The following is a 10,081-nucleotide window of genomic DNA, read 5'->3' on the forward strand; positions in this document are numbered from 1 at the left end:
AATTACTATCAAATCGAACTATTGAACCCTCACTAATCAAACACCTTCTTATTACTAAATGAAGTATGAAAATGCTTAAATATTAAAGTGATACTTATAGAACTCCAAATTGGAACATTTGATAAAGAATATAAAATATATGAGATTAATAGACAAAGTTATAAATAATGTGATGTGAAATTTTATACGATACCATCTAATTGGTTGTGGTTTTTTAATACCTACTAAAAAAAGGTTTAAAGTGTGTTTGATATTTATTTTAAAAAAGTATTTTTAATTTTTTTAATATTTAAAAATTTTAATTTTTAAAATATTAAAAAAATAGAAAATTTCTAAAATACCAATCTAAGGGGATAGTGTTTTAAATACCAATAACGTCATTGCCACGATGGCCAACTAGTTGGAGATTCTTTTCAAATGCAAGCCACATCGTGGCCACGTGAATGTCCAGGTGGAGGTGGGCTTGGTGGTGTGTTGTATTATCTAGCTAAAGTGAAAGTTCATTAAGATAAATGTGGGACATGACTTATTAGATATGAGGATTACTTTTTAAAAGAGGGTCTCAACCATAAAGGTCAAAAGTCCCGGGACCATTTGTGCAATTTTGTGAAATTAGGCCGGGTTAAAATATTAAAATCTCTCTAAAAAAAAAAAAGGGTAAAAAACCGATTACCGGTAAAGGAGGTGGAAAGAACTTCCACGTGGTAAAAAGAAGTGGCAGTTCGATTACTGGGGGCTAAGCTAGAGTGCAAGTAACCCTAGGGGAAGTGTATATAAAAGAAGTGGGAAGGGTTTAGGGTTTAAGAAGACATCACCAATGGAGGACCCAGAAACAGTAGACCGTGAATTTAACGATGAAGAAGAAGATCAGGATGAAGATTGGGGGGACTGGGGAGCAGACGACAATGAAGAAGAGGAGTCGGACCCAGATTTCCTGTGTTTGTTCTGCGATTCTAAGTACAGTTCTTGCGATGCTCTCTTCGAACACTGCTCTTCCATTCACCACTTCGATTTTCTCAGTATTAGGGAAACCCTAAGTTTGGATTTCTATGGGTCATTCAAACTCATCAACTTCGTCAGGTCTCGGGTGAGCTTTCATTTCTTCTCTTAAAGCACCCTATGTTCGGTTGCTAAGAAAATTGATTGGTTCCACTTCTTGGAGAATGCTTTTCTGAAAACGGTTCTGTGTTAATCGTTTTTTTTTTTCTCTTCAAATTGCTTCCTTTGCTCCGTTTTGTTGTTTGTTTGAATTTCACAGAAATCTGTCTTCCCCTGTTTAGTTGTCAGGAAGAGGGAGGAAAGGAGAAGAAAGTGAAATTGGGAGTTTTATGTTTTCGGTTCTGCTTTGAAGTCTGGTTGAGTGGAGTTTTACCTTTTATTTTGAGTTTTGTTGGGTCTCCAATGAATGTTTATCTATGCTTCATAAACTTTAACTTCTATCTTTTCTTGGCAACCAAAGTCACATTTTTTGTCTTTTAATAAATTGCAAAGTGTATTCACGGTCATGTTCCTATTATCAATATTCTGATTATATAATGATCATAAAATTTTGAAATAACAAGAATTTGGTATTGTGCTTATGGTGCTTTGGTTGACAAATATATTTGTACGCTTGTCTGTTTTCATGGTTATATGGTTCCAATGTGATAATGGAACCTTTGAAAGATTCTTTCCTTTCCATGTGAATGAGAAATATAGTTATTAGCCAATTGGGTGTGACAAGATACTGCTACTGGATACTCATGGAAGCTCTTTCGACAGTTTGGGCATACACAGTTGAGTGTACCAATTGAAGGTACAAATAACAGAGGAAATTCTCATATTGTGTACAATTATGAGCTACCCAACTTGGATTTCCATAATACAGAGAAACTGTGATAGAAATTTTAAATACTTTATGGTAGGTATCAATTAGTGTCAGATTTCATATACTTATCATAAAATAAAATAAAAATTGTGTCAGATTTCATATGTAATATGCACATGGCTGATGATGCTTTTCTTGAAAAGTCAAGAAAAAGAGTTCAAAATCGGAAAAAACCATCTTATCCTATTGTGCTATAGCTCTATCTATGCATATTTACAATTTTGTTAAGTGCTTTTTGTACCTAGAAACAAATGAGTTGGTCTTGGTGTTTCTTTTATATCCTATGGCCATGAGTTGTCTCACAGGGAAGAAAAGTTTCAGGTCTGATTTGTAGATATTCACATATAATAGCGTCTATCACTTGGCATATGGTCAAGGTACCCAGTTTAGAATTATTAGATGCTGAACCTTTTCCTTTCATGCAGGCAGGCTATGGCTGTAGGCCTGTATATATTTGGGTGGAGTCTGAGTGTTAGAAACCGTGTCGGGTTGTTTAGAAGGTGAGGTATGTGGTTAAGGGAAAATTTCTCATCAATGGGTATTTGAGAGGGTCATATTGATACATGGGAAATTACTTTTAAGTTGTGGAGTCCTGTGAAGCATCAGCTCAAATCAAGAGCAGGGGATGGGATGCAATGTTGGGATGTAGATGATGCTGTCACAGCTGCCTATTCCTTGATTCCCAAACCTTTTGGCCTTGGCTAAGAATGTGCGTGGTCAAACGAAAGAGCAAGTCTCCTTGTGATTGTCTTCTTCAACTGAAACTTTCAAGACTGGGCACTTATTACAACCAACTTGCTACTTTATATTGCTTTATGCTTGCTCAATGATAAATATTGAGTGTGAGAGTTTAGATTTGGGGTAAGGCATATGGACCATTGTAATTGGATACTACAATGTTCAAGTGTCCCCTTAAGAATATGTGGAGTTCCAAATCTCCCTCTAGACTTCACTTGTCATTGTTATCCGCTGCTACTGTTCAACTCATTATTTGGAGATAGGTGGAAGGCTGATTTTGCACAGGTGGATTGCTTATCATTACATCTTCAATTTGCTCCAATGAGATTGTTCAATCGCTAGAAATTGCTCGGTTTATGGTATTTTGTGGCACCATATGAAATACCACCCATTAGCATAGATTATCTTAATGGAATACCTACTGTCCATTGACATGATCCTACATGGCAGGGGAGCCACATCCTGTATGCTTCAAGACTTACATGACAATGTTCTTATTTCTTCTAAGTTAATGACTATCATCTGATATGTCAAACTTTAACCCTAACCAATCATATCCTGATCTGATCTGTTAGCATCTATGTAAATTAGAAGGTGACAGTTCATTGCATCCCTTTATTCTGTTTTTTATTTTAGATATCTTAAACTTTAGTGGTTGACGGGGAGTAAATGTTACTATTACTTTTCTGTTTTTTGATATTATTTAATTAGGATATAGGTATTTATCGAGAGAGATGTTGATGGTAGTTCTTCTAATTTGCGAAGAAGATGTGATTTTGTAAACTTTTACATCTATTGTGTCTTAGTTTTCTTTTGTTGCTTTTTTCAGTTTTAAGAGAATCAGATATTCTTGTCATTATAAGTTGCAGAAGTTTATAAAGAAAATTGTCTTTGCTTCCTTGAAGGCAGCTGTTCAATTTTCCTTTGCTCATGAATCAATAATTTTTACGACATGCAATAATTTTGTCAATCCAATCATAAGGAAGTCACATTAAGGGGTTTCAATGCATTTTCATCTTCCAAGTTTGTTTATAAATTTTTAATCAGCATAATATAGGATTTCATGTTTTTGGATTTGTGAGCCAGCAAAGAGAATAATTTACTGCAAAACTTAATGTTAATGTCTAACTAGTTGCTTTTTGTTTGTCTTCTATGTTTCTAGGTGGCAGAAAATAGGTGTTGGAGTTGCGGGCTTGTCTGTCAGTCCAACCAAGATCTTCAAACTCATTTACATGAAACAGCCAATTTTGAAGAGATTAAACTGCATTTGGATGATGATAAATATCTAAACCCTTTCATGCAAGAGGATCCCCTTTTGTACAGTTTTAGTCAAGATGAAGAAGGTGAAGATGACGATGCTACTGCACTTGAAAAAGAGGAAATAATGAGGGATCTAAGGGAATTTGGAGAGATTTGCATTGATGATGGGGACATCATAGATGCCCTTGCATCTGATTTTGACACCTTGAATGAAGATAGAAGGGAGGGTGCATCTGCTTCCAATGGCTATTATGGCATGGAAAATATCTCAGAGAAGGAGATAGGCTCTTGTATTGGTGCAAAAGAACATGTTGGTTCATTTAAAAGAAAGCCAAAAGATAAGCATTTGAGAGTTTCTTTTGCAAATGTTGTTTCAAAGGAAATCAAGAATGTGAATGAGAATTATTTTGGGGCATATAGTTCATTTGGCATCCACAGAGAGATGATAAGTGATAAGGTATTTGATTTATGTCTAGTTTTGTAATAGAAGTGAACTTGTACTTGTTTTAATCCATGTTAGAAGGTGTTTCAAATTTTCAAGCAAATTATACTATCATGGAAATTCTGTTTATGCAGGTAAGAATGGATGCTTATAGGCAAGCTATCTTGAATAATCCTTCTCTCATGAAAGGTGCAACTGTGTTGGATGTAGGTTGTGGGACTGGCATACTGAGGTGAGATAGCTTTTTAGTTTCTGGTTGTATTGTTAATTTTTTTTTGTGCCATATGCCAATAAATTAGGATTCATTGTCATTCATAAAGTTGTGGATTGAAATATTCAATTTGCTGCACGCTTTCTGGCTCCATATTTTACACTTTCCAATGTTGTTTTTCACATTTGTAGGTGATGTGAATTCCCAACTTATTGTATGAAGCCCACCCCCAATACTATCAACTTCCTGCCTCCATATTTTATTTTCATAAGTATTATTGTGACCATCTCCATTTCTAATCATAAAATTTTCTTCATTGGCAGAAGTCGAAAAGTTTCTGTTCTTTGTCCTTTTTTTCCTCTTCCTTATACAAAATTATACTTGCATTTTATAAGGTATCAGGAAAGTTTGCTGTAGAATGCAAAGGACAAGAAAAAACGTGATATACACCTTCCTATGGCATTAAGCCTTTGGCTCCTCATGCCTGAAGAAATAGATCACCAAAATTCAAGGGTCCATAAGAGCTTTAATAAAATCAACAAGAGATATGCTCTTTTCTTGTAACCAATTGATTTCTTGGTTCACCAACATAGGGTTTTCTGAGAAAGAGCAACCCAACCCCCTGCCAAGGCCCACAATCTTTCACTTGTCCTTTTTCTCAATGCACAACATAATTAGCCTGTGGCTGTGCAAGTGCATCAAGCTAACATGAGAAGAAAATCTCATGATGATTTTGAAGGTTAAAATCTCATGATGACTTCAATTCCTGAAGCAATGGTTATGTGGTAAAAGATGAAAACTTACAAGGCCTTTTGCTAGTACAATACAAATATGAACCACTACTATCAGGCCCTTCAGTTCATTGAGTGCTCTACTAGAAATGTTTGATTTGCTTAGTGTTGTTGAATTTATTAGTGAAGGAATAACAGATTTCTTTTGTTGTCTAAAAAGGACCCTTATTTTGAAGGATGGTACTTGGCTCCACGTTGGTGAGGAGGAACCTTGTATCCATTAAATAGTAAAATCTTAGACTTTAGAATCATATATTGTCAGTACAAGCTTGCTCTTAAATATTTAAAGGACAAGCCTATTCCCTAGACCATCGGATGATCACCTACCATGTAGGGATGAGATTCCACCACATGCATGTGACACTGGGTACTGTTCAATTTTTGAAGTCCCTGGTAACACTGTTCACAACTTCTACTTCAAGTAATAAGGGCTTCTTCATCAGTTGATCAAGCTATATTACCTGTAATATTTTCATGATAGCTCTATAATTTGTGTTGATTCTTAACAGCTGTGTGACTTAGTTGCCTCCTGATATGATCTGTCAAAGTTTTGCTTGAAAAATGTTTTGGAGTCACATTTTTCTCAGTAATATCTCCAAAATATTAGATGGGTGATCCATTCATGGAATCTATAAGATCTTTTATTCTTTGGCAGTTAATTGAATTAGCCTATCTCTACATATTATTCATAGATAATGAGCCATCCTTTTGTCTATTTAATTTGGTATTGTCCAAAATTATTATTATTTCTCAGGACACTTTGCTTGGTTTATTTTTAATTTTTTCTGTGACTAGTCTCTTTGCAGCCCAAGCTGGGGCTTCAAGGGTAATCGCAGTAGAAGCCAGTGAAAAGATGGCTTCAGTGGCAACTCAGGTAGCATTCTTGATTTTATTGCTATTTAGACCATCTCTTTATTTCATCTACTGATTTTTCTCCATTTGTTTTGTTTGTATAACTGCAGGTTGCAAAAGACAATGGCCTTTTGTGTAGTGCAAGCCCAAATGCAGGCAATAATCATTATACCGGGGTGATAAAAGTGGTTCAAGGTATGGTTGAAGAGCTTGATAAATCCATTGAATCCCACAGTATTGATGTGTTATTGAGCGAATGGATGGGATATTGCCTACTCTATGAATCGATGCTTAGCTCAGTGCTCTTTGCAAGAGATCACTGGCTGAAGCCTGGAGGTGCCATTCTCCCTGACACAGCAACTATTGTGAGTTCTCCACAAACTAGATCACTTTTTTAAATCTTACTCTGAGTGATCTAGTTGAGCTTTGTGGTTTTATTTCTCCAATTTTTTCTTCTCAGTTTGTTGCAGGCTTTGGAAGAGGTGGTACCAGTATTCCATTTTGGGAAAACGTTTATGGGTTCAATATGTCTTGTGTTGGCAAGGAACTTGTTGAAGATGCTGCTCAAACTCCTATTGTTGATATAGTGGACAGTCATGATATAGTTACAGATGCTGCTGTTCTCCAGGTCAGTGATTGGGTTTGGATTTAGGTGCTTACTTTCTAGTCTATTTTATCACACCTTTGTTTGGGCTGTGATGCCTATTTTATAAATTTTCTTATCTATTTTGACCTTACAAGGAATTAAATGGACTTTGAAAAGGGGAAAGCTTGTCTCCAAGAATATTCATACCACAGAAAAATCTCTTGCCTTGTACCCTCTGAATGCTACAATGGAAAACTGTTGGAGTCCACACAGGTTGATTTGTGGAAGTATGGTTGAGTTTTCATGTAGGCATGCCTATCAAAAAAATATTTCTTAAGATTGTTTGATAGGATGGAGCATTGATCCATCATAGTTGTTTTTATGTCATAACGCTGTAATTTTTTCTGAGGAGAACTCTAATAGGTCCCAAAACTGTGAACAAAATGAAATCATGCATTTGGTCTCGAGTCTGATCCAAAAAACAGGCCCCCCCAAGTTTAGAACTGCAGTTGCACTTGATGTTTATCATTATTCTGATACGCACAAACACCGTTAAGACAAACCTTTTTTTCCTTCTGAATTTCAGACCTTTGATCTGGTGACCATGAAGCCTGAAGAAATGGATTTCACAGCAAGCATCAGATTGCAACCGAAGTTGGATCATCCAGCTGACACCAACGCCTCCATGGATTTGGAACAGAAACCAACTTGGTGTCATGGAGTTGTCTTATGGTTTGAGACTGGTTTTACCAGTCGGTTCTGCAGAGAAACATCAACCATCCTCTCCACTTCACCATTCACTCCCAAAACACACTGGTCACAAACAATCCTCACCTTCAGAGAACCAATTGCAATGGCAGCTGGAAAACCCAATGCCAAGAAATCAGGGGGAGTTGGCAGTGATGCCTGCCCTGCCTCCAGCGTCCATTTGCGAATCAGCATTATCCGTGCTGCCCAGCATCGCAGTATCGATATCTCCTTGGAGACGACAGGGATTGCCTGTGATGGTCGGAAGCACAGTTGGCCTGTCCAGATCTTTAATCTGAGCTAGCCTTCAAACTTATCACCTACGATAGCTGAGATAACCCAGCGGGCAATTTTCCATCTTTGCTGCCAGGAGGTGTTTAGTAGTTTTTTCTAGATCATTGTGCCTTTTATATTGTTTGGGCTATTGAGAATTTTGACAAAATTATTTCTAGATCTGTTTTTGGTTCATTTAGTCTCATTTGGAATTAAGTGTACATTAATGACCTGTGTTGTTTGGGTCAACTCTTAGATATCAATGGGAATTTATTTTTTTGTGATATAATTGACTTTCACAATTATTATTTGGTGGTAATTTAACCCCAACCATTTGTAGGCTTCGCGTTTGGTTTCATCATGAAAAATATGTGAAAAAAAATCAAATATAATTAAAATTAGTTTAAAATTTGTATATTTTAAAATCTTTTAATATCTTTATAATATAGAAAAATAAGTAAAAAAATTTCAAAGAAATATATAAAAATAATTTATTAACTTTAAATCTAGTTTTTTTTTTCTCTCAAATTTTATGTGAATTAAACATAGCATTTGGTGTCTTTCACTATACTAAAAGGCTTTGCAAATAGGAAAATTCTAATGCATCAATTGGTAGCTATTGAAGTTTAAATGTGGGTAATGTGTCTTATCTTTGCAAAAGATAAGACAATCTAGGATTTTCTTTCTCTTTATTTCTTAAACTCCATCCTCTTTCTCCAAAATCTTATTTATGTGAAAGTAATATTTTAAAATGTTAAAAATGTTGATCATTTTTTCCCCTTTTTTGTGGTTTTATTTTAAATATTAGAGATAATGTATTTTGGACTTCACTTCGGATTCTTAAACTTCATAGTAATTCAAATGACATACTTAGAGGGGGTTGAATAGGTGTTTACTTATTCAACTTAAAATTAGTTTAAGAGTCATGACTTGTATAAAGCAAACTTGATTCTTATGAAACTAGAATACCTTGTAAAAGGACATAATTTGAGAGCATTACATTTTTGCTAAATTAATTACCAATACGACATGAATACTCAAATTATTTTATAAATGTATGAAATTATTTTATTTGTTAAGGATATCATGTCATTAACTTGATCACCTCTTATCTATTGTTTAAATTGGGCCAATTATAAACTAAAATTTAATTTAGATATAGTAATTAGTTGCATGGAAGCTAATTTTAGGTAAAGTTTGTTACTTCTTCTTAACAAACTTATTAGAAAAAAAGAGAGATATCTCAAAGATGACATAAGATTGATCAGAAGACCAAACGTCTCATATGCTTAGGTCTTTGGATAATTTGTTGCAAAAGTAATACATGTCTATTGTCATAATTTATGATATTCTCTTTAAAGTTGTAAGCATTATTTAGTGATAAAGGTAAGTCAACTAGACAAGTTGCCCTTAAGACTATTATGAACACTAAGATTCATGTGATTCTAAAGATCTTATTGTATTCTTTTGAAATGGGTAAGAGGATTCTTAATTATTAAAGGGGTGTTCATACAAAAGTCAAAGGTTTTTCTAAAAAAAAATAAAAAAAAATAAAAAAACAATACCAAATTAGAAAAAACTCAAGTGTAAAGGAAAGTACATATTATATTTTCATTATTAAAAAATAAAATTTGAGAGTTTTTTTGTTACTAAATAACAAGACTAAATAAATATATACTTAATAAATAAAAAAGTAACCATATAAAAAAAAATCATGCATCCCTAATTTAAAAATATTCAATTATTCTTTTCATATAAAAAAATTGATTAATTTGTCATGCTTAATCAGCTATAAAATTATATTTTACCACAAAAAGAGAAAAAATATATTTATTATAATATTTAAATTATCAAAGCTAACAAGTATTTTTCCTATTTTAAAAAAGGAAATAAAAAAACTCAAATTCATTCTAATTTTGAATAATTATCATATCCTACAAAATCCATAACCCTAAAATATGCAAATATTCATTTTTTCTTCTTTTATCAAAATTTGAATAATTTGTCACTGCAACTGTCATTCAAATGGAGAGGAACACATCTAGCAGTTGGGGAGTTTACAGAACTAAAACTTACAAGTGTTAATTCATTTATATATTAATAAACTGTCCAAAAATTCCAATATTTCAAAATTTTCTAATTTTTAATTTAAAATTCTGGTTAAATAAATCAAATGAATTACAATCATATGCCACTACTAAAATACAGGCACAAGTGCTATCATCCCTTGATCAACTAAAGTCTAAAACTCAGTGCAACCTCAAAGGCAACATTGCTAAGGCCACAGAACAGTAAATAGAGCTAGAAACCAATG

General features: G+C 34.0%; 1 protein-coding gene across 1 annotated transcript; it reads left to right on the top strand.

Moving 5' to 3' along the window:
* The first annotated feature begins 730 nt into the window (after positions 1-730).
* LOC100253139 (probable protein arginine N-methyltransferase 3) lies at positions 731-8,051 on the top strand. The gene is made up of 7 exons (XM_010660784.3): positions 731-1,087; positions 3,768-4,322; positions 4,442-4,539; positions 6,105-6,183; positions 6,272-6,526; positions 6,622-6,789; positions 7,334-8,051. Exons 1-7 carry the CDS (start codon positions 818-820, stop codon positions 7,796-7,798), a joined length of 1,890 nt encoding a protein of 629 aa, XP_010659086.1. The 5' UTR covers positions 731-817; the 3' UTR covers positions 7,799-8,051.
* The last annotated feature ends 2,030 nt before the right edge of the window (positions 8,052-10,081 follow it).

This window comes from Vitis vinifera, chromosome 13 (assembly GCF_030704535.1).
Source record: "Vitis vinifera cultivar Pinot Noir 40024 chromosome 13, ASM3070453v1".
Lineage (NCBI taxonomy): Eukaryota > Viridiplantae > Streptophyta > Magnoliopsida > Vitales > Vitaceae > Vitis > Vitis vinifera.

What these genes read in the sequence shown, in the direction of transcription:
- LOC100253139 (XM_010660784.3), top strand. Translation starts at nt 818, where the DNA reads ATGGAGGACCCAGAAACAGTAGACCGTGAATTTAACGATGAAGAAGAA. An exon ending in GAGAGATGATAAGTGATAAG is followed by an intron (nt 4,323 to 4,441) that starts GTATTTGATTTA and finishes CTGTTTATGCAG; the next exon opens with GTAAGAATGGATGCTTATAG. An exon ending in CAGATGCTGCTGTTCTCCAG is followed by an intron (nt 6,790 to 7,333) that starts GTCAGTGATTGG and finishes TCTGAATTTCAG; the next exon opens with ACCTTTGATCTGGTGACCAT.